The 24,189-nt window shown below is 42.8% G+C and overlaps 3 protein-coding genes across 5 annotated transcripts; 2 read left to right on the forward strand and 1 right to left on the reverse strand.

The window, feature by feature from the left end:
* Positions 1-5,544: 5,544 nt before the first annotated feature.
* On the forward strand, positions 5,545-7,395 carry bag1 (BCL2 associated athanogene 1). Its single transcript, XM_003975444.3, has 7 exons — positions 5,545-5,689; positions 6,047-6,172; positions 6,256-6,338; positions 6,418-6,531; positions 6,625-6,732; positions 6,806-6,868; positions 6,942-7,395. Exons 1-7 carry the CDS (start codon positions 5,653-5,655, stop codon positions 7,029-7,031), a joined length of 621 nt encoding a protein of 206 aa, XP_003975493.1. The 5' UTR covers positions 5,545-5,652; the 3' UTR covers positions 7,032-7,395.
* Positions 7,396-7,400: 5 nt separating this feature from the next.
* On the reverse strand, positions 7,401-9,178 carry myl12.2 (myosin, light chain 12, genome duplicate 2). Of its 2 annotated transcripts, none has more exons than XM_011616291.2 (4): positions 9,044-9,178; positions 8,273-8,483; positions 8,034-8,195; positions 7,401-7,876 (listed from the first exon to the last, which is right to left on the reverse strand). In XM_011616291.2, the coding sequence occupies exons 2-4, from the start codon at positions 8,454-8,456 to the stop codon at positions 7,704-7,706; spliced, it is 519 nt and encodes a 172-aa protein (XP_011614593.1). In that variant the 5' UTR covers positions 8,457-8,483; positions 9,044-9,178; the 3' UTR covers positions 7,401-7,703. The 2 variants fall into 2 exon arrangements, with proteins under 2 accessions (XP_011614593.1, XP_003975492.1); XM_003975443.3 differs by having other exon boundaries at positions 7,704-7,876; positions 8,273-8,480; positions 9,044-9,151.
* A 619-nt stretch (positions 9,179-9,797) lies between these two features.
* On the forward strand, positions 9,798-24,150 carry myom1a (myomesin 1a (skelemin)). Of its 2 annotated transcripts, XM_011616286.2 has the most exons (38): positions 9,798-9,934; positions 10,849-11,058; positions 13,243-13,383; positions 13,492-13,678; positions 13,747-13,904; positions 14,033-14,125; positions 14,235-14,323; positions 14,608-14,652; positions 14,776-14,937; positions 15,029-15,190; positions 15,296-15,437; positions 15,551-15,750; positions 15,828-15,884; positions 16,036-16,160; positions 16,259-16,442; positions 16,519-16,693; positions 16,912-17,033; positions 17,674-17,870; positions 17,950-18,076; positions 18,235-18,419; positions 18,507-18,621; positions 18,768-18,924; positions 19,008-19,114; positions 19,231-19,275; positions 19,612-19,748; positions 19,829-19,973; positions 20,280-20,339; positions 20,421-20,488; positions 20,570-20,695; positions 21,205-21,297; positions 21,500-21,587; positions 21,658-21,696; positions 21,784-21,889; positions 22,350-22,513; positions 22,603-22,639; positions 22,803-22,825; positions 23,071-23,126; positions 23,207-24,150. In XM_011616286.2, exons 2-38 carry the CDS (start codon positions 10,904-10,906, stop codon positions 23,477-23,479), a joined length of 4,545 nt encoding a protein of 1,514 aa, XP_011614588.1. In that variant the 5' UTR covers positions 9,798-9,934; positions 10,849-10,903; the 3' UTR covers positions 23,480-24,150. The 2 variants fall into 2 exon arrangements, with proteins under 2 accessions (XP_011614588.1, XP_029686276.1); XM_029830416.1 differs by lacking the exon at positions 21,205-21,297.
* Positions 24,151-24,189: the final 39 nt, after the last annotated feature.

The raw sequence follows: 24,189 nt of genomic DNA on the forward strand, positions 1-24,189 counted from the left end.
TTTTAAATTCTATGCTGTAGAGTATGAAATGTAATTGTTAGTGGTTAAAATGGTTAGTTTTAGTTTAGTACTAAATTTTATCCAAGGCACCTTATCAACTTTGTGATTTCCTTGAAAAACAAAATCCGACTCTGGTGGGACTCGAACCCACAACCTTTGAATTACTTTTCATGTACTTGACTAGAAGTCCAATGCGCTATCCATTGCGCCAAAGCTGGGGAACAATAGTCTGTATAAGATGGGGAAGAAGGGGAAAAAAGGGGGAAGAAGAGAAGGAAAGACAGAAGTTCGAATCCCACCCGACCCAAAAATGATAGAATTATTTTTGTAGGAATGGTTTGTAAAACTTTTAATTTATAACAAAGAGAATATGTATGTACAATTGTGATCAAAATGACATTCACATTTAAGCATTTATAAAGCTGAAATTGTCAAAGAAACAAATGAAACCTTGATACAACTATGAAATAAGATGTAAAACTTGCAGTGGAACTCAAAGGGCAGAACAGCCCACAGGGATAAGCATATTAAAAGTAACAATATTGCATTACTGTCTCATCTGCTTCAGCCACTGTTCCTTGGTGAGAACCTCAGTCTTTGGACAGTATATTTTTCCTTTGTACTGAAGAGGGTGGCTGATGGTCCACTGGAGGCAACTGCAGGATCAGTTCGGCGCACCCTTGGTTTTGCCTGTCCAGCTGTATTTGCTGGCATATTGTATGTGTGCAGCTGGTAACTGGGGGCTGCTGTTGGTACTGTGGCAGAGAGATGGGTTTTGTTTTTGCAAAGGGCAATGGGTCAGCTGGCCGTTGCACACCTTGCAAAAGAACAGACGCCTCCCGACCCTTCAGCCGTTGGTTATACCACTGCATGAGGGTGGTCTGGTTCACTACAACACGTTGAAGGGTTGTCTGCTGCATTAGTGTCCCATTGCACAGAACCAGCTGCCGGATCTTTTTGTAGTCCTGTAAAATTAGAGACCATCGAGATCGCTGTGTTGTCCTCTTTCTTTGGGGCTCGTGTGAATGTTGCAGCCTCACGAAGATGGTCTCAATCAGGCGACAGCAGTTTGGCCACTGAGCTGGTGAACACACCGTTTTGTGCTTTCTACCCCAGGAGTGAGCACAGCCTTCTTTTTAGGAGACCTGAAGCGTCCAGTTAGCAACCGGTCCTGATGTCTTGCAGCATACACAATCCTGTCTTTGTCAAATTTGCCAAGACTCTGCCACAAACCCAGAATGGTGCTAACTTGTTGATTGTTCAGGGTCAATCCTGTCTGCTCTCGTAGCTCCACCAAGTATTCAGCCAGTTCATCTACACGGTCCGTTCCAGGAATGCTGCGGTTGTCTCCAGCCTGGAAAATAAAAACTGATATTTAGCTTCTGTGGCATCACAATTTCCTTGTCACTACTTAAATTCTTGCAGACAGACAGATGTCAGGGACCCGACGAGAACCCAAATGTGACACCAGAGTTCGATGGAACACAGCTTTATTATCAGGAATAGACAGCAGACAGGATTCACCGGGGAGCAGGCAGGATAGAATAGTTGGGGAAGGTGGAAGGTGATCTATAGATCGACTGAGAATTTATTTATTTATCACTTACATCCTGTTGTGAAGAGGACATGGAAGAAGGAAGCTGGGGCTGAAGCAAAACTGTAGATGACTGAAGAGGAGGCACTGCTGGAGGTGGAGGAGGCACGGCTGGAGGTTTTTTTGGTAGACATTTTCTGTCATGTTATAACATAACATAACTCAGCTGCAGAGGGCACTTTTCTATCTGTAACAACAAAAAAAATCTTACTCTTGTTTCACATAACATAATAGCTGACTAATAAATGTGTAAACACCCTGCTGAATGTAACAGTTCACCGTGTTAAGTTCTTCAGAGGTATTTTTATCCTGCTAATAGTTATAAATCTAGATAGATTATATCCTTTCTGTCTATACCTGAGGGAAAAATGTAGTCTGCTATCTGAAATGATTAATGTAAGTCGTTTTAGGTTGGTCGTTTCACCTGAGTGTAAAGGTCATGCCATTTCTTTGGTCTGTCATAACATAAGATAATGTTATAACATAACAAGTAATCAGAAACGACGCAGTCCAGCGTACAACTGCCAAAGAAAACAAGCAATTTCATCGGCAGAAAAAAAAATACAACCAGCTAAAGCTCCGGCAGCAACTGCACAAACTTTATTGCAAAACTCCCGATGATCAAGTTACATTAGCGTTACAAATGCCTGACATGACTTGGACATATTGCATTAAGCATTTACGGTGATATTTTATGTGAAATGAAAAAAAAAACGTAACGAATAACAGACCGCAATTTGCGCACGTACCTTGTCAAAATCCACGGAGACGTCCGGAATAAACAGCGGGCAGATTTTTAAATAATAAATCAACTCGAGGATCGATTGACTTTTCCAAAGATTGAGACCGCAGTTCGCAGTTTAATTTAAGGCGGGACGTCGAAAGATTGAATCGCGCATATGATTGGCTGTTGAAAGATTGAATGGCGCATATGATTGGCTGTTGAAAGATTGAAAAGCGCATATGATTGGCTGTTGAAAGATTGAATGGCGCATATGACTGGCTGTCGAAAGATTGGATCGGCGACGCGACTGGCTGTCGAAAGATTGAATGGCGCATATGACTGGCCGGGCTTATACAGCTTTTCGCTCGTCGGGTAGCGCCAAAGCTGGGGAACAATAGTCTGTATAAGATGGGGAAGAAGGGGAAAAAAGGGGGAAGAAGAGAAGGAAAGACAGAAGTTCGAATCCCACCCGACCCAAAAATGATAGAATTATTTTTGTAGGAATGGTTTGTAAAACTTTTAATTTATAACAAAGAGAATATGTATGTACAATTGTGATCAAAATGACATTCACATTTAAGCATTTATAAAGCTGAAATTGTCAAAGAAACAAATGAAACCTTGATACAACTATGAAATAAGATGTAAAACTTGCAGTGGAACTCAAAGGGCAGAACAGCCCACAGGGATAAGCATATTAAAAGTAACAATATTGCATTACTGTCTCATCTGCTTCAGCCACTGTTCCTTGGTGAGAACCTCAGTCTTTGGACAGTATATTTTTCCTTTGTACTGAAGAGGGTGGCTGATGGTCCACTGGAGGCAACTGCAGGATCAGTTCGGCGCACCCTTGGTTTTGCCTGTCCAGCTGTATTTGCTGGCATATTGTATGTGTGCAGCTGGTAACTGGGGGCTGCTGTTGGTACTGTGGCAGAGAGATGGGTTTTGTTTTTGCAAAGGGCAATGGGTCAGCTGGCCGTTGCACACCTTGCAAAAGAACAGACGCCTCCCGACCCTTCAGCCGTTGGTTATACCACTGCATGAGGGTGGTCTGGTTCACTACAACACGTTGAAGGGTTGTCTGCTGCATTAGTGTCCCATTGCACAGAACCAGCTGCCGGATCTTTTTGTAGTCCTGTAAAATTAGAGACCATCGAGATCGCTGTGTTGTCCTCTTTCTTTGGGGCTCGTGTGAATGTTGCAGCCTCACGAAGATGGTCTCAATCAGGCGACAGCAGTTTGGCCACTGAGCTGGTGAACACACCGTTTTGTGCTTTCTACCCCAGGAGTGAGCACAGCCTTCTTTTTAGGAGACCTGAAGCGTCCAGTTAGCAACCGGTCCTGATGTCTTGCAGCATACACAATCCTGTCTTTGTCAAATTTGCCAAGACTCTGCCACAAACCCAGAATGGTGCTAACTTGTTGATTGTTCAGGGTCAATCCTGTCTGCTCTCGTAGCTCCACCAAGTATTCAGCCAGTTCATCTACACGGTCCGTTCCAGGAATGCTGCGGTTGTCTCCAGCCTGGAAAATAAAAACTGATATTTAGCTTCTGTGGCATCACAATTTCCTTGTCACTACTTAAATTCTTGCAGACAGACAGATGTCAGGGACCCGACGAGAACCCAAATGTGACACCAGAGTTCGATGGAACACAGCTTTATTATCAGGAATAGACAGCAGACAGGATTCACCGGGGAGCAGGCAGGATAGAATAGTTGGGGAAGGTGGAAGGTGATCTATAGATCGACTGAGAATTTATTTATTTATCACTTACATCCTGTTGTGAAGAGGACATGGAAGAAGGAAGCTGGGGCTGAAGCAAAACTGTAGATGACTGAAGAGGAGGCACTGCTGGAGGTGGAGGAGGCACGGCTGGAGGTTTTTTTGGTAGACATTTTCTGTCATGTTATAACATAACATAACTCAGCTGCAGAGGGCACTTTTCTATCTGTAACAACAAAAAAAATCTTACTCTTGTTTCACATAACATAATAGCTGACTAATAAATGTGTAAACACCCTGCTGAATGTAACAGTTCACCGTGTTAAGTTCTTCAGAGGTATTTTTATCCTGCTAATAGTTATAAATCTAGATAGATTATATCCTTTCTGTCTATACCTGAGGGAAAAATGTAGTCTGCTATCTGAAATGATTAATGTAAGTCGTTTTAGGTTGGTCGTTTCACCTGAGTGTAAAGGTCATGCCATTTCTTTGGTCTGTCATAACATAAGATAATGTTATAACATAACAAGTAATCAGAAACGACGCAGTCCAGCGTACAACTGCCAAAGAAAACAAGCAATTTCATCGGCAGAAAAAAAAATACAACCAGCTAAAGCTCCGGCAGCAACTGCACAAACTTTATTGCAAAACTCCCGATGATCAAGTTACATTAGCGTTACAAATGCCTGACATGACTTGGACATATTGCATTAAGCATTTACGGTGATATTTTATGTGAAATGAAAAAAAAAACGTAACGAATAACAGACCGCAATTTGCGCACGTACCTTGTCAAAATCCACGGAGACGTCCGGAATAAACAGCGGGCAGATTTTTAAATAATAAATCAACTCGAGGATCGATTGACTTTTCCAAAGATTGAGACCGCAGTTCGCAGTTTAATTTAAGGCGGGACGTCGAAAGATTGAATCGCGCATATGATTGGCTGTTGAAAGATTGAATGGCGCATATGATTGGCTGTTGAAAGATTGAAAAGCGCATATGATTGGCTGTTGAAAGATTGAATGGCGCATATGACTGGCTGTCGAAAGATTGGATCGGCGACGCGACTGGCTGTCGAAAGATTGAATGGCGCATATGACTGGCCGGGCTTATACAGCTTTTCGCTCGTCGGGTAGCGCCACAGAGCCGCTTACTTTGCGGTAAACCGGGTCAAAGTTAGGGTTATGAAACATTGTAGCGCTAAAGTTTCCGAGCTAAGGTTTTTGTCTTGTTTACAGTTTGCCTAATTGAATTGGATTTATAAAAAACTTTAAAGATTGGTCCGTGGATGTCTGCGGTTATCATTTTATATGGAAAAAAAAATTCTACCTAATTTCTGTTTGTTAAAGAGATCGTCTCGGATTGAAGGATTTGCTATCTTTTGTGTTAAAACAAAGAATGCGGCGGAGAAATGCTGAAACGTGCCTTTTGTGTAGTTTTAAACAAACTAAGTCCTGTGACAAAAGTAGAAAGTTTGTATATGATTCTTTTTCCTGTAGAAGCAGCTGAAATCCAGACAGGAATTATTTCCGGTACGTACAGGAAGTATTTAGCGGTTCTCCATAGTTAGCAGTTAGCAGTTCTCTCAAGGACCCAAAAAAGCACCATGTCTGAACAATCCATAACAGTGACAGTTGCATACGGTAATAAGACTTTTATTTGATACTATAAGTTGTATGTCAAAGAGGTTTAGTTTTGTAACCAACGACCCCGCCCGAGAACATAAATTTTAGCTAGCACTGCAAAGTTAGCATTTTCTAATATTTGGGTTCGCGTGACCTCTTTTGAACGACTAATTTCCGTCTAGCGAAACAAATGAAACAGTTCTTTAGATGCCTCTTTTCATTGGTGCTACACAGTTTTAGAAAGTACATTAGTATCTAAATTTAATAATCTATTCAATGGAATGTGTTCTACCTTTTCCCAGGGGGTAGATCTATACATCATGGTCAGACATGCGAGACAAATATGTTCTGAAGCTTTTATTTTTCTTACGTCAGGATCTACAAAGCATAACATCACACTAACTACCCACGATGAAACGGGCCCTTTTGTAAAGGACCTCTCAGATGCTCTCACAGCGGCGACAGGAGTTCCACAAACATCACAGAAAATTATCTTTAAAGGTAGGTTTTGAGTTCCACTTTTTTTATTACATGAACACAAAAAATATTATGCAGCCAGCTCAAACTGAGTATCATGACACTAGGAAAATCACTGAAGGACATGGAGGAGCGTCTGACCAGTTACGGAGTAAAAGAAGGCTGTAAACTGATGATGATTGGAAAGCGGGTAAGAGTGACATCTCTAGGTGTTACTTAACCTAGTAATAGTGGATGTTACTCACTTGTGACTGTGACCAATCAAACAGAACAGTCCAGAAGAAGAAGCAGAGCTAAAGAAGCTCAAAGACATTGAGAAATCTGTCGAACAAACAGCAAAGAAGTTGGAGAAAGTTGGTGGAGAGTTGACTGGACTCAAGAATGTAAGCAAGGTTTTGTGTTTTTTGATAAATTCATCAGTTCCTAATGTTTTCTTATTTGTACATGTCTCTAACAGCCCTGCACTTAATACACAGGGCTTTCTAGCAAAGGACCTCCAGGTAGAGGCGCTGGGTAAACTGGACCACAGAGTTAAAACAGCAGCTGAACAGTTAATGAAAACTCTGGAACAGATTGATGCACTGGTAATCCAGTTTCCTCCAGGAGTTTTTCATCATTTGTTTTAATGTCACATAACAATGCTGTGCTTTATCTTAGAGTGTGCCAGAAAATTTCAGTGACTGCAGACTGAAGAAGAAGGGACTTGTAAAGACAGTGCAGGTACACTCATCATCCACATTTCTTCTCAGTATGAATACATTTTTGATTGTAAACTGTATTTATTCTTCAACAGGGTTTTCTGGCAGAGTGCGACAAGATTGAGGCATGTATATCAGACCATCTATCCAAGATTCAATCAAAAAATCTTGCCCTCGCAGACTAAAACCACGTCTTCCTCGCCATGTCCTATTGTATGTATTGCTCTGTGAGCAACTGAAAATAACTAATGGAGCAGCTCTGTCTATTTATTCTGGATGCTGGGTGTTAGAAATTAATCAAGTTAAGAGTCACAATCAAAACCCAGTTTTGTCTTTTATTGTAGCAAATTGTAAGTGCTACTTATAGCGATATGTGCAAAATTACCAAGAGTGTCTGATATAAAACACTTGTTTGTCCTCTGAGAAATTCACTGCTCAAAGCATCAATGTACTGTATGAAAAATGTCAGCGACTGATCGCTTACCATTGTGTAGGCTTTACTTTTGTGTAAGAAAAAGATGTTTTGAAAATAAACTTTAAAAAAAAAAAGCACATTTCCCTCAAAAGAGATGTATTTTTTATTTCCAGTTTAACTCACAGGAGCCATTCTAACTATAGCTTATACAGACTCAGTTGTGATTTCACATTATGTGCAAATGAGCTTTGAAAGTGGGGTTAGAGAAGCTGGAGGGGTTCAGGTTTGGTTCAATAAGCAGCTTAAACAAATGACCTTCAAGCTACAACACAGTGAAGCCATCAGGAGCCATATGACAGGATGTAAGGCAGCTCTACCAAGTGAAGATCCATTAAAGAGACTCACAGTGGATAGGCTCAACTGCAACGAGCCGCTTCTGCTGCTAATCGTCTTTATCCTTTGCGCCATGCTTTAAGATGCGTGTGAACGCTACGTAGTTGAAGTTCCCTTTCTTATCGATGGGTGCCTCTCTGAAGAGCTCGTCCACTTCTTCATCTGTGAACCTGTCACCCATCGTAGTGAGCAGCTCCCGCAGAAACTCCTCCTGGATCATCCCTGTGGGGCAAAACTATTTTCATTCCAACACAACAAATGAAAACAACAAATCTGATCACTGTATGACTTTCAGCAGGTTTTGAGTAATTGTAGCTATATATATCATGAACAATGATTTCAAATATGTGGCCTATATACAGGATATATACATACATACCAGTTCCCTCTTCATCAAAGCAGGCAAAAGCATTGCGGATCACATCCTCAGGATCAGTCCCATTCAGTTTCTCTCCAAACATGGTCAAAAACATGGTGAAGTTGATCGGGCCTGGGGCTTCATTCATCATAGCCTCCAGGTATTCCTCTGTGGGGTTCTTACCTGGAAAGTTGACAATAGTAATGAAGTTTTGTTACCATGCACATAGAAAGGTGTTTAAAATACACTATTGCTTTTACCTAATGAGGCCAGCATGTCGTGAAGGTCTTCTTTGTCAATGAAACCGTCCCTGTTCTGGTCGATCATGTTAAAAGCCTCCTTGAACTCCTGAATTTGAGACTGGTCAAACATGGCAAAAACATTGGAGGTTGCGCGCTGAGGACGCTTCTTGGTGTTCTTTCCCTTGGCTCTTTTGCTTGACATGTTGCCTGGTGGTGGGTTCTCCCTCTTCTGGAACATAGACAAGTTACCTTGAGATTGCATTTTCAGTTAATACAAAACTGTTTTCAGATGGTTTAATCTGTGCATATCACCAATACATTCCTCTGTGGTTCTACTTGCTTAAACTGTCCATCAAAATTTGCTAGTTGTTTATTAGTTGGATTTCTTCAACCATCTTAAAATGCCTCCTTAGGCAGAGAAATCTCATTTAACCGTCTCTTGCTAATGGTAAGCTACTAATTCATCAAGGTGTTTGCATTTTCAATATACTGATTAAAATCATGAAATCGAAGCAGCAGTATGTGTACTTATGGAATAGGATTTTACTTGTGTTTTGGTCTAAATATATTTTACATATATGGGGGGAAGGAGGAGGAGGGGGGGGGGGGGTGTTCGTAAGTGCAATTCAATGTTTTTGAAGTATTTTCAATATCGAGTAGCCCAGTGTAGCTAGCACACGGTGACCCAAATAAGTGAGCATGCAGGCACTAATCCACTGTAAGTATACTAGTTTCATGAGGTGGTAATGAATACAAAATCAAGATAGTTTCTGAAATTAATTCACCCACCTGCAAAAATGCGAGTGTTGTTACCAGACGGGATCACACGCAGGTACCGCTGCATCCACGGGATGATGTGGAAGAACCATCAATGTTTTATTTCCTGTTTTCCAAATGGACCAATTAAAGCCGACCTGGAATGAACCAACTATAGCCATCTGGAATGTTCCATGTTGTGTGCCCCCCTCTCCCTCGACCATCAATTGAATTGTAAATATTTTTTTAAAAAAATACTTTTTTTTAAAACGAGTGAAACAAAGTGTGTGGGTTTAAACGTTTGTTTCGATGTTACACACATAAAATTAACACGATTTCTGTTCGTTTGGCGTCCCCTAAGAGGCTGTAGTTCACACACTCTACCAACAGGTGGGGCAATCACACGTGAAAAGGTTTTCTCTGTGTGCGTAATAACCCCTTTTCTGACATTTCGAATGGTGTTTGCTTCACTTATGCGGTGCTTATTTAAGATGTACAACAGGCTCTCATTTTGTTAGGTTTACTTATGTAATAAAATCACAATGATGTCTAAAACAACGTATTTTGCAATGAGTAGGTAGTTATGCAGTACCCCCACACCCCCTTCCCAGTTTGTGCAAATTAATCAGCTCTATCTCCACATCCACTCATTCAAACAGCTGAAAGCAGGGTCTACTTGAGGCTCCTTATAGCTTCCCGAGCCCCCGTCTCATGGTCTAAATTTAAATCTGTCCCAGCCTTAAAAGGTCGTGACGGTGTCTTGTGCATTCTGCCGAGTGGCAGCATTATTTTTGTTCTGTGGACTGGCGTCCTGTCCACTGCCCCTCACCCTGCTGCTTTACCTCAATTTGGACTTTCCTTAATTACTTTTGGAATAACACTTTTCTCCTGCTTTCAACTCATCTGGATTGGTGGACTGTTGTGGTGAGTGTCAGCTTCAAAAATATTATTGAAACTGTTATTTTAATCCGTGTCATTTAAAAATCCCTGAGTCAGTAACTCAAAACACCAAAGGCCTTTTGTCAACACTAAAGTGATATTTATGTTCAATTTGCTTATTAATTATTCATCATACTAACAAGGTTTTTGTTCGCTGCTGTATTTCATTGTAAATGAAATTGCATGTGTCATTGAGACATTTTTAATAAATACTATTTTTATTATTCTCATTCATAAATGTAACATTTGAATCAACTAAAAGAAACAATTCATAACTCTAAATTCACATGCTGCTGTCCTGAGTACCAGTTTACAGCCCTGCAAAGGCAGACAGACAGGTCAAGAATGTCTCTCTTTCCAAATGTAAAAGTCAAGTGCAGATTAAGGAGCAGGTTAAGGAGCATGGTTACTATGATACATAACTCGAGCCATTGGAGGATCTACAGCAAAGATGATCTTAAAACAACTTTGGTAATGAAATCAATTTGGGTTTGTTTTATTTTTTAATGTAGAAAGTAATATTCACATGTCCCAATTATGAATATGTACTTATATATATATTTTTTTTTTTTAGAAATGTGCACTTTGAATATTTGATTTACTAAAGTCTAAATCATTTACTTTCAAACACATTTCTTTCTGTAGAGGTCTGTGTCATTTAAATTGTGATTTATCATGCTGACAGAGTGTATTACCTCTGGGTCACCCAGCAGAGCTTAATCAACACTAATAATGGCTTAGCTGCTTACAGAGTGCATAAATCATCACCACATCTTAACAACCAGTTGCCTAAACCATCATCTCTAACAGCTAAATGCCTTCAATCCACGCTGGCTTAAACTAATCCCAAATTGGATTAATGATGACAATAATGAGATAATGCTGAGATTGATTCACAGTGTTGGTAAAGTAAAGTAGAGCCCGCTGTTGTGAGTTGGTGGAGAGGCCTTCAGGATGTCAGGATCAATACAAGTGACGCAGAAGCGGCAGCACCTACAGCATCAGCAGCAGCATCAGCAACAGCATCATTATGAGAGCAGGCAGTACCTGAGCTCCAAATCCACTGTTAGCAAGCAGTCTATATCGACTGTCAAGACCACCAGCCATAGGTAAGGGATGGAATGATGCAGACACAAGGTCCAAAATACATGTAACAGTTGACATTTGAAGGTGATTTTGAAGTTGAAGTTCCACATTCATGTATATTTTATCAGGCACAAGTGGAAATTTGTGTGAACAACTCCATTAATTTAAGCTTGGTTGCAATTGTCGCGCTCTTATGTGTGGAAGTAGACTCCCGAAGGACAACTGTACAATTTGTGTTTCCATGTAGAGTGATTTCATCTTCTAAATCTGGACTTTTATTATTCTTCTGCATAGCAAAGTTTGGTAACCAACCCTAAGCTTTACATTTTTTAGAGACATATAGAGAAATATTTTGAACCCAATAAGTCATATTTTTGAAAACGTTAATTCAGAATGTTGGAAAATTCAATGCTTGCGGTGAAGAGCCCTTGGGACAATGTCCCCTAAATACTAAGATTAGCTCGGTTCTCAGAGTTTAAGGGGTTTGTCAAGTCTAAACAAGGCTAAACGTTGTAATGTGCTGTTGACAGTTGACGTTGTGCGGCAGAGCCTCTTTGTCCTTTAAGCAGCAGGACTCTGTGTGCATACTTGTCTCTAAATGGGGTCAGGGAAAGAATCTCAGCTGTGGAGTGAAGGCCTACCAGATGTATTTATGAGGACTGAGCTATTCCTGCAGGCAAGCATGAGGTGTTCTCATCAGAGCTACTGTAAAGACAAACAAACTGTGATAAAACACTGGAGTTTACTTGTAATTATTAATGAATTAACCACGTGTCTGTATTTAGTTCTCAACTTTTTTACAAACTGTGTGAAAAGTTTCAGAATAGTTTTTTTTTTTTGCCTTTTGACTGACAGCAGAAGAAGCTTTTAGTCTAAGGTAAAACTTTTTAAATCTTCAACTTTCTCCTACAGCAAAGACTTCTTTTTCCCCTCATGTGTCAGCACTGGGTGAAAGAGCTTTGATTCCTTGGAGGCTTTCCCAGGCTTCTTCCTCATTACTTACCGTACTTGATCTCGTCTCTGTGGGATTCGAGAGTGCATCAAGGCAACATTTTGCTGCTGCTGCTCCGGGTCAAATGGATAAGTTGGGCCAACAATCAGCAGAGATTATTAGTGAGAGCTGGGATTTGCATTCAGCTTCTGCCTCGTGTTGCATATCCATCAGTTCAAGCTCCATTTATAACCTCAGCTGACAATAGGAAGGCCCGAGAATGTGCTAAGTGTGAAATGGGTCAGGGTCAGAGACGTGGTTCTGTGTAAGCACGCGCTAATTTACAGTCACAATATCTTTATTTAATGACAATATGAACAAATTATAGAAAATTTGAGGATCTCTGTGGTTCGTTTCAAACATTGTGACATTTTAAATTTGTGCAGCAGCTCTGCACACGTCTGTTTATAACCAGGGATGCTTTTCAGGAGCGGGGTGGGGGTGTCTAAAACCAAAGATGAATCTTTATTAGGTCAACCTTGACCCAAAGCTAACCACAACTTTCAATACAATGTTGGTTCCTTTCAGAGACAAACACCTCCTATGACTTTTCCCAGAAAATCCTTAAGAGTTGACTGTCACAATCAGTTTTACAGTGTTTGTCTTGCTATATCATGAAGGCTTATATGAAAAAAAAAACAAGATGCTAGTTACTCTTTAATTTTAGCTTGAAATAGGTTTTGGCAGCCCGGGGCACAACAACAGGGGAAAAAATGGACTGTTTGTTTATTTATCATGTTTGTCTCACCTCAAATTGTGCTAAAATTAGACTTAAATTTCCTAGATATGAGCTTTGATATACATATTTAACCTCATGTGACCTTGGTCTCCATTTATGAACTGCTCTTCAGTAGCAACCAAATGTTTTCCGAGCAGCTACCAGTTGTGTTTTTCCAGCTTTTTAAATCCTGTAACCATTGTCGCCCAAACATATCACAAAAGATGAACATAACCAGTCACCAGTGTGGTAAATACAGGTAACCTAAAGTGACAAAAAACAAAACAGGAGTGAGACCCAAGAGATGATTTCTAATGCGTATTGCATTCAGCCACCAGCATGGTCAAGCTGTCCTGACATCGTACTCAATATGAAAGTATAAAAAGCACTCATGTATAATACAAGCTCTGAAAAATAACTATACATTGGACCTCAACAGATCGTTGAAAATGAATTTTCGGGTTCTTTTGTAACATTGGTTTTGTTGTTGTCACAAAGCCAGAAGACGTCTGTGAAGACAGAAAAAGGGCAGGAGGTGATAAAGCTGAGCCCACTTCCCAAAAGAGCCAAACGCACCTACCTGGCCATGGATAAGGACAAGGAAGTTCTTGGTTATGTGATACCCGTATTTAGAGCCAGGTGAGTCTGGATCCTGCAGAAACACAATAGCTAAATATAAGTAGCTGTTAAATAATGTGAGTGATTTTAATTATTTCACTCCGTTCTTGTCGTTTGTTGCCTCAAAAGTCACGGTGTTGTTCGCGGTCTGATGGAGGCACAGGAGGAGGAGGTTTCAGAGGAGGGGATTCAGTACGTGGCCATGAGGAACCTGTTTGTGAGGGAGGCCAGGGAGGCTTTAGACGTCAAGGTGGAGAAGAAGAGCAGAATGATACGCATGAGGGAGTCCGCAGAGAGAGTGGAGCTGAGCAAGACGGTAATTGTCCAATTGTCCACTGGAACAGACCTGATTACGGGCTTAAATTCATCTCTGTCTCGGCCTAGGTGGAGGAGTGGGTGGAGTTCCGAAGGAAAATGAACCCAGACAGTCTGACGCATCCCCCGGAGTTTATCATCAAGCCCCGTGGACAGACAGTCTGGGAGGGACAGACTCTCACCCTGCACTGCACTGTGGCAGGGTGGCCCAAGCCCAAGATTGCCTGGTGAGATGCCATCCAAGCGCCCTGACGACCCCTTTCTCTCAGTCACAGGAGCTATAATAACAGCAGTCCTCACCAGCTCTCTTTAGTTCCATAAAAAAGAACCCATCTGTCTCTCCACTGTCTTTAAGGTACAAAAACAACGTGCTAATCGATGCTAGGGCTCATCCGGAGAAATACACTGCCGAGAGCACTTACAACATGCACTCTCTGGAGATCAAGAAGTAGGTAATCAGTAATCCCTCACCCAGCAGCCTCACATCGCATGACCTCTGACCTCAAAATGGGGCATTTCATAGCAAAGGGCCTAATTCACCACTTCTCCATTTGCAGCTGCAACTTCACCGACACGGCTCAATATAGCATCTCCGCCCTCAATGTAAAAGGGGAAGCGTCCTACGTGGCTACTGTTGTGGTTAAAAGTAAGTGTTGCCTCTTTGTATTATCACGGCAAATGTGTTCACAGAGAAATATGATGACATCCTGCGAATGTGTCTTTACTTGGAGCGTTCACCCACATTTCACACCGCTGAGTAATGCTAATTCAACTGTGCTAATAATGCTTTTGTTGCTCCAGGACATTGAACAGGTTTTAGGATACCTAAAGATAGTGTCTTCGACTGGAATTGTAATAAAATTCTTAAATGTAGTAATGTAATATGTATTGATTGTAATATATCAAGTTGCCTGACTGGTTTCTCTGCAGGATTCCAGGAGGGTGAAGAAGTTGGCCCGCTTGTATCCAGACCACGTGAGTTGCTTTGTGTCATCCAAGTTTAACATTATTATTTCTTGTCCCACTTCCAGCAAAATAGAGAAGAAAACAATAAGGAATTCAGTACAAATTTAATGAAGTCTTTTTCCTCCTCTGCAGATGCCTTCTGCTCCGAATATGGCGTCACCTTCCTAACAACCATCACTGACAAATTCGAAGTGGCCTTCGGCGCCGAAGGAGAGACCATGAGTCTGGGCTGCACTGTGATTGTTTATCCCACTGTGAAAAACTACCAGCCTGAGGTCGTGTGGTACAGAGACTGTAAGTGTTAAAGTGAAGGAACACTTGTGCCCGGTGGCTGACGTTCTAACCCCCCTTCGCATGTCTTTCCTTTCTGCCTGTCATTCTTTAGCCGTCCCCTTGAAGCCCTCCAAGTGGGTTCAGACTCACTGGTCTGGAGAACGTGCCATTCTCACACTAGTCCACCTGAACAAGGAAGACGAGGGCATGTACACACTTCGTGTAAACACCAAGTCTGGATTTGACGCCTACTCTGCATATGTGTTTGTCAGAGGTAATCACCCTGAAACACTGACGATAGTATTCCCGGGGAAGCATCTGATGAACTTTCCACATATTAGAGATTTATAGAAATTGTTACTGTGTGCTGTCGCACCAGATGCAGATGTTGAGGTGGAGGGGGTGCCCGTGGCTCCGCTTGACGTGTGTTGTCACGACGCCAACAAAGATTATGTGGTGGTAACCTGGAAGCAGCCAGCAGTGGAGGGCAGTAGCTCCATCCTGGGGTACTACATCGACAGGTGGGGCTGAGGAACCATTGGTCTGCTGCCGCTCTCCTTCTGTTGCTGAGGAGAATCAATGTAGGAGGTTGTCAAGGTGACCTTTTTTAGCATTATGTGTGTTTCTTTGTCAGGCGTGAGGTCGGCACGCAGCACTGGGCTCAGTGCAACGACGTCCCAGTGAAGTATGCGCGCTTCCCCGTAACGGGTCTGGTGGAGGGGCGGTCTTACATTTTCAGGGTGCGGGCCTTGAATAAGGCGGGAGTTAGCCGTCCGTCCCGTGTCTCCGAGGCTGTGGTCGCCATGGACCCCTCAGACAGGGCCCGCCTCAGAGGTCAGTAAGATGCCACAGGCCTGATAGCACACTGAAAAAAGCAGACACCTGACATTCTAATTTTGTTCCTCCCACAGCTGGTCCATCAGCTCCTTGGACCGGGATAATCAAATTCACCGAGGAGGATCCCACTGGTACAATAGCTTCGAAATGCTCATTAAAAATATTAGTTGTCACATTTAGTGCTTTTGTATGGGTTTGTCAGGCTGCCTCTTTTCTATCCTCAGGTAAAACAAATATTTCCCAGTTTAAACTCCTTGTATCAATTTTTCCTTGCTCCCACAGTGGGCATTATCCCTGGAGAACCCACTGATGTTGTGGTGACAGAGGCTACCAAAAGCTATGTGGTCCTTGCCTGGAAGCCTCCGGTCCAGAGAGGCCACGAAGGAGTCATGTATTATATTGAGAAGGTGGTTATTATTAATATTTTTTAAAGTGCTTTCTTTGAAGGCTGATTAATGTGTTATGATGCTGTCATGATGCATTTGTGTGCCAATGTGGACGTCAGTGCATTTCAGGGACAGACAGCTGGCAGAGAGTGAACACTGGGATGCCGGTGAAGTCTCCTCGCTTTGCCATGTTTGACCTGGCCGAGGGGAAATCGTACAGCTTCCGCGTACGCTGCTGCAACTCTGCTGGCGTGGGTGAGGCCTCTGTAGCCACAGTAGATATCACTGTTGGGGACATATTAGGTGAGATTTGTTCTGATTTACTTTATTTAGCTTCCAGCGATCATCCGTAAATGACGTCTTTTTATTCCCTCCTCAGATCTACCCTGTGCCCCAGGCAATCCTGTGGCCATCAGGAACACAAGCACATCAGTCGTTGTCTCCTGGGGAGCCTCAAAGGATGTCAAATGCCTGGTCGGCTATTACATTGAATGCAGCCAGGTGGGCACTGACATCTGGATGCCCTGCAACAACAAACCCGTCAAGCAGACCAGGTGGGCAAGGTTCACTTTAATTCTTACTTTAGAAATTCAAAAATCTTAATTACTGCACACCCCAGTAGCACTTGTCAGGAAACTAATGAGAATTCTACAGAAATATCAATAGTTGCGGCACATAATTGGTCTAGCAGTGAGATCTTTGGCCCAATAACTAGTTTGTCGACAGAGATAAATAGAAAGGATGCTAATGAAAGAATCTCTGCGTGTTCCAGGTTTGTGTGTCATGGCCTGACTACCGGGGCAAACTATGTTTTCCGGGTGAAGGCCGTTAACGCCGCAGGATACAGCCTGGGTTCCTCTGACTCTGAAGCGGTGGTTGTGAAAGCTGCCATTGGTGGGTGTCTCTGCATCCAATTTTACCGGTAGCTTTACTTGTAGGCTTCCAGTCGTTCTGTTTCCCTCTGTGTATCTCTTTATCTAGTGACGGAGTCCTGATCATCATGTCTTCAGCCTGTCTTAATTTACATCTTTCCACCTTTTCATTCAGATACAACATGATCCATCTGTGTCTAAATTCACACTCCCTCCATCCCTTGATTTCTTGAGCCTGTGTTCATATCTTATATTGATGTCCTTGCATGCATTTGGCTGCTATAATCATCACTAACCACGCAAAAGACAAAATTAGATCACGTTTTATGCCTGTGATGTTTGCTTTTCCTTTATAAAGGCCTTTTGCTAACTCCTCAGGGTTACCTTTTGGCGCATGGCCATGATAAAGGCTAAAACTTTGCGTTCTAAAGAGCATGACCCTAACGAGTCTGCACCGGATGCCGGAGACCTTTGTAGTGTGAACCCCCCGCTTCTTGCTGACTGCGTAAGTACTTCATCTATTATATCTAACATTTCTAAAAGCTTGTGGTTGGTGTGGGCAAAGCATGTTGCGTGTTCAACTGGAGCCCTGAGTGCAAATCAATGGAGTCAGATCATAGAGCGAAGGCATCGTGGTCATATGCGGCTGTTTTTCTTTCCAGCTGTCCCTGGGAGGCCCACTGGCGTGACCCTGCTGGAGGCTGTTAAAGACTACATGGTGCTGGGCTGGACACCACCGGCCAATGACGGGGGAGCCGATGTGAGAGGATATTTTGTGGATTACAGGACCGTGAAGGGAGACGTTGTCGGAAAATGGCATGAAATGAACCACCAAGCGCTGACTACCACCACTTATAGAGTAATATATTTGTCTTTGGACTATAAATGATTGGTGATCAAGTGTTTGAATGCATTTACAGCATTGGTCTCTTTTGCAGGCTGAAAACCTGAAGGAGAACGTCTTCTACGAGTTCCAGGTGCGTGCTATGAACATGGCAGGTCTGAGCAAAGCATCTGTGCCCAGTGCAGTCCTGGAGTGTAAGGAGTGGACCATTACATTGCCAGGTACGTAAGAACCTCACCTTCAGAAAGAAGGAAGCCATGACACAGAGATTGCTAAACGTTAGCCGCATGCTTCTGTACAACACACTGCCTCGTTTATACGATCAGTTTTCAGTAACTGGTTGGGGAAATATTGTTGATAGTCTGCTCCATCCTGCTAGGTGCTCCTGTCGGTCTTCATGTGCTTGAAGTTCGTGACACCTCTCTTGTCCTCCTGTGGGAGCCACCGGCATTCAGTGGCCGCACTCCTGTTAACGGATATTACGTGGACGTGAAGGAAGCCTCTGCCGGGGAGAAAGGGTGGAAGGCCGTTCACGAGAAGGCCAACAGGGTGAAATACCTAAAGGTCGGCACTCTTGGCTCCATTATTAATTTATTTAATGTATCTGTCCAGCTGAGATGTTGATTATGGCTCACACGGATCTGCTGACAGGTGAAGGGGTTGAAACCTGATACATCCTACGCCTTCCGTGTTCGTGCCCAAAATCTCACCGGAGTTGGGAAGCCATCAGCGGCCTTGGGTCCGGTCCTGGCCCAGACACACCCCGGTGAGCACCATTTTTGTCTGCGTATCACTTTTCCACGCCAGTCTGAAAATACAGCTAAACTGGAGACTTGGAGGTTCGTTTATAGACACAGCATGTGATGCATGCACACTCCGTAACCATCGTGCCATTGGTGTTCTCTTCTGCAGGAACCAAAGAGATTTATGTGGATGTTGACGATGATGGAGTGATCTCAATGGTCTTTGAATGCTCCGCGATGACCGAGGGTTCCGAGTTCATTTGGTCTAAGAATTACCAGGCTATCACCGACTCCTCCCGTGTAACTATTGTCAATGAACACGGCAAGTGAGTATCCTCCACACCTATAAATATGCAGCGACTTTAATAACTGCGTCCACGTGGTCTAAACGTTGCATGCGGGCATGTAGGACAAGGGCCATCTTCAACGACCCCTCTTTGGAGGATCTCGGCACCTTCTCCTGTGTGGTCACCAACACTGACGGCATGTCATCCAGTTACACATTGACTGAAGAGGGTAAGTCAGACCTCCTGCACCTCCTGGTGCTCCTGCAAAACCAAACCTCATACTGGAGGAATCCAGAGCTGAGAGGCAGGACGTTCATTTTCACTGCTATCGTTTATACCCCACAGGTCTCAACCGTCTCCTGGACATCAGCCATGACAAGAAATTCCCTGGTCAGTACCCCACTGCTCTGCTGATAACACTATGTAAAGTTTATGGGAAGCACTGTGTATATGGAGTATGGTAAAGATCCTCTTTTATTCAAATGCATTTTAACTTAATTTTAGAAACTACTCACACAAATATATGGATTATTGCAGCCTATTGAAACCGCATATTTAAGACAAACCGCATTACTGACATTACGAAGTCATATTTTAATATACCCAGAGTCCTTTTTCCAATCATCATATCCTTTTTAGAGTTTTTGTGTTTCAACTCCAAAATAACTTGCACTGCAAACATACAGTAGTAACTTTGAATCAGTCGATATGCATTTTTTTCTCCAGTTATTCCCTTCAAGCATGAAATGGGCATCGAGCTCCTTGAGAAAGGCCGCGTGCGACTGTGGACTCAGGTGGAGAAATCCACCTCTGCCTGCCAAGTGGATTATGTCTTTAATAACACCATCCTGACTCAGGGAAAGGTAGGGAACATTTTCTACACGTGTGTGTTTTTTTCATTTCTCCCCGACAAACCAAAACTCATCTGTATTTCTACATTCAGAAATACTCCATGAACTTCGATCAGTCGACTGGCATCATTGAAATGTTCATGGATAGCCTGGAGATCACTGACGAGGGGACGTTCACCTTTAACCTGGTGGATGGCAAGGCTACGGGTACAACCAGCCTAGTGCTCATTGGAGATGGTAAGATATAAAAACAGATTTATTGTGTGGAGAAAAGTATCACTGTGTTTTGATCATTTTGAATACAGATAAATGCTAGAGAAAGGTTGTTTTTGTTTTTGGTATTTGTTTTAGTTCTACAAAATTTCCACTAGGGGACAGAAGAGGACAAGAAATCTACTGTTTATTTTCTGTCAGCGCTTAATTTAAATTTAGATTTAAATTAAATTTAAATTAAATTAAACTTAATTTAAATTTAGATTCAAATTAAGATTTTCTACATGTAAATCTATTTTGAATATTTTATTATTCTGCCTCATTGTTCAGAGTTCAGGAAGCTTCAAAAGAAGTCAGAATTTGAGAGGGCGGAATGGATCAGGAAACAAGGTAATACATTGGAGCTGGAATTTATTTGCACAAGCTTGCTTAATCTAGACATAAACTACAATATTCTTGAATCATGTGCAGGTCCTCACTTTGTGGAGTACCTGGGCTTTGCTGTTACTGCAGAGTGTGACGTGCTGTTGAAATGCAAGGTCAGATAATTCAAAACAAAACCACTGCCAACATCTTAAAATACGGGACCGTGGCAAACAAACTGTCTACCTCCCACACAGATTGGAAATGTCAGACCAGAGACTGAGATCATCTGGTCTAAGGACAACATCGAGATTGCAGGGGATGACGAGGATGCCCAGAAAATCGGGAGGGAAGATGGCGAGCTGACCTTTAATATCGGAAAGGTCAGCCCATTAGACAGAGGCTGTACTTTGGAAGGAGTCATGAGCTCATGAGTAAAGCGCTAAAAGCTATTCTGCCGGTCCGGCCGCGCTTTCGTCGTAGACCCAGACTGGATGCTACACTGCCTTCAGTTCCAGCCCTCTCTGACACATGAAGCATAAACGATGAGACGCTATTCGAGTACTCATCGTTCCTGAGAAAAGCTGAGGGTATGCTGGAGTCAACGGAAATCCAAATTCGTATAAAAGAATAATGGGAAGGAGGCGGTCCATTCGGCTTGCACGTGTTTTCAAATATTCAAATATTATAGGATTTTAAGTCAGCACATTCAGCTTTTATGCCTGTTTACTCAACAGCGTGGAGTGAGGATAAAAATGCTGTCACTTCCAGCAAAGTTGTCTACGTGTTCCTCAGAGGGGGCTGCTGTCACTGCATGAGGCTCTGCGGCTCTGTTCACTGCCATTCCCATCATCTGCACTCGCATTAACGTGCATATCTGTCTAATCCACAGTGGGTTATTAAGCCACAAAACGAAACAGAAAGCAAAGAAAAAGAGTGGAACAAGAAACCTGCAGAGGATGTTCCACCTCCACCACGACCCAAAGTCTGGACATAACCTTTGTTGCCATAAGTTCACACCTTTAACTTCTCCATTTGTCCTTGTCTCATCATATTTCCATGTTATCCATGAAACACATGCAGCAAAAGCTTTTTTGTGTAGCGTGACTGTTTTTCTGTCTGTTGTCCGTCCCAACAAAACCCTTCTGTCTCCATGACGGTAAAGTTGCCCTTTTGCTCAAAACTAGATCTCCAAGAGGGATGCTGGCATTTATGATGTCTTCCTTAAGGACGAGAGGGGGAAAGACAAGAGCACCTTCAATTTGACAGATGAAGGTAAAATCTGAAAATAGAGAACCCTCATATGAAAGGTGAATATTAGAATAATTGTTAACATTTTTCCCAGGATACCAGGCAGTGCTGAATGAGCTATTCAGGGTCATCGGTGAGTCAGGCAACACAAGAGGGAAAACATAAAGTAACATGGTCTCCTTTTAGTGTGGTTAAACCATTTTGATACTCTCCCCTACAGCTAACTCGTCCTCAGAAATCCAGGTCCTCAGCACTGAACATGGCATCATCCTCTACTCCACTGTCACATATTACCACGAAGACCAGCGCATCGGTTGGCTACACAAGTGCGTAGAATCCGCCATCATCATGTGCACATTCGGCAACTTTATGAACCCCACATGGTCACTGATGCTAAATGAAAATTTTAACAACAATGTCCAAACTGGGTAGATACACCATTTTATTAATTTCATTTTCAACCATTGCATCCACTCAGACACAGAAACAAGGCACCTGCCAGTAGTCTTTTCTGAATATGCAAAGTTTTATGAACAAGCAATATCTGTGGCGCCGGGATCCGTAACTGACCACCAGGGGCCGCTGCAGCCTCTGATTCATATCCAAAAACTCTATCGGGCATTTTTGTGACCATCATATTTTAATTAAACAATAAACAGTTGAACAATTAAATTGTATCTTTACACCCCGTTTAAACAACCCAAAGGCTTTATTTTGTTGCTTAACAGCAAAATATAGAACAGAAAAAAATGTCCTCTTTGATTGTCGCCACCCCTCCTCCATTAGAGATGCCAAGATCGCTGCTTCAGAGAGGGTCAAGTCCGGGGTGACAGATGAACGGCTTTGGCTTCAGATCAACGAGCCCACCGAGAAGGACAAGGGCAAATACACTATTGATCTGTTCGATGGCAAAGACGGCATCAGAAGAGTGTTTGATCTGAGCGGTCAGGGTGAGCAAAGCCAATCTATAGATTTTAGGTCCTATTAATTGTGATGTGTAGCATCCTTGGATTAACGATAATGATGTGTTTATTTGCAGCGTGGGAAGACGCGTTTGAAGAATTCCAGAGGCTGAAGTACGTAAACAACCCTGATCCGTCCACCCTTGCCTAATTCTGTATATGGAATGTTTATGTTCCTTACCTAAAAATAGTACTCCGAGGCGATTTCTGATTACATTTCCTGACATTGTGTCCTTTTGAGATGCTTCTCACAGTTACTGTTTCCTTCCTTCCCCAGGGCTGCAGCCATCGCCGAGAGAAGTAAGTTTGATTTGAGGCTGTGGAAAAAAATGGTATTTTTCATTAGCTCTTAGCATTTATTTTAGCAACACTGAAGGTTCAACGCCTCGGGAAATCCATTACATAGTTTTGGACATTTCCAGTCAGAGCATTTTCAGTTTATTTTGAGGGTGGTGGTTATAAAATACCAGCTTGACCTGTGATGTCATCCACATGTTGACTGATGGTTTACATTTCCATGCAGTTTTCTCTTGTGCTTTGTTTAGACCGTGCTCGTGTCATTGGAGGATTACCAGATGTGGTCGCCATCCAAGAGGGGAAGGTATCATGATCATCAACTTCTCCATCATCATCATCATGACAACAGGCCTCCTCATCTGATCCTATATTTTCTGTCTTAAGTCCCTGAACCTGACTGGAAACGTGTGGGGTGACCCCGTGCCCGAGGTCAGCTGGACAAAGAACGACAAGGAGCTGGTGAGCGACGACCACTACAAGCTCACGTATGAGCACGGCAAGTTTGCCAGCATCACCATCGCCACCGTCACTGAGGCCGACTCCGGCAAGTACGCCCTCCTGGTCAAGAACAAGTACGGGACAGAGGCCGGCGCGTTTACTGTCAGCGTGTACAACCCAGAGGAACAGGAGAGCAAGGAGGAGAAGAAGGGACAATGAAACGTGATGGAAAGACCCGGGAGGGGGAGAAGAACCACCTGAGAGCGTTGTTTTTTTTTTTAAAACCCCGGGTGCTGAAAAGCGGTTTAAATAAATGATATTTCAGCTGCTTCCTCCTGCTTCTTTCATATGGACTAAAGGGCTGTGGAAAATGGCGGGGTTTTGCATGCCTGAGAAGGAAGATCTACAGATAAGAGGTGTAAGTCTTCATTTATGAACTGCTTCATATCTGACGTGTCTGTAAAGTGTTTGTGTGCAAGGTGCAACATGTCAACACACATTGCTTCGCACAACTCTTGCAACCTACAAAGTCATGTGCAGGTTGACACAGGCGTGACACTCTGGTTTTTCATTCATGTCGCCAGCTTTTGCAGTCAGGTGAACATGTTGACGGTTGGGGGAATGTTGTATTTCAAGTACCCTGAAAGGATCGTCGTAATCTGTCCTGCAGCTTTTGGCCTTATAGTTTAAGCCTGGGATGTCTAATGCACAAGGTAAACACAATATATTTCAAGGCAAGTTTGGAGAAGACAGGGCGCGTTTGTGTTTTGAAGGGCTTTGTGATGTATCTGCAGCCATAAACCGCGAACAACCAAATCTGGTTTTATTATCTTTCCTGTCATCATGCTTTGTGTCGATATCTGTCAATAAATGTGATGTGCGGTTAGAAGAAACTCAGTCGTGCAGTGATCGGACGTTGTGATAGAGGT

Source organism: Takifugu rubripes, chromosome 22, assembly GCF_901000725.2.
Source record: "Takifugu rubripes chromosome 22, fTakRub1.2, whole genome shotgun sequence".
Taxonomy (NCBI): Eukaryota; Metazoa; Chordata; class Actinopteri; order Tetraodontiformes; family Tetraodontidae; genus Takifugu; species Takifugu rubripes.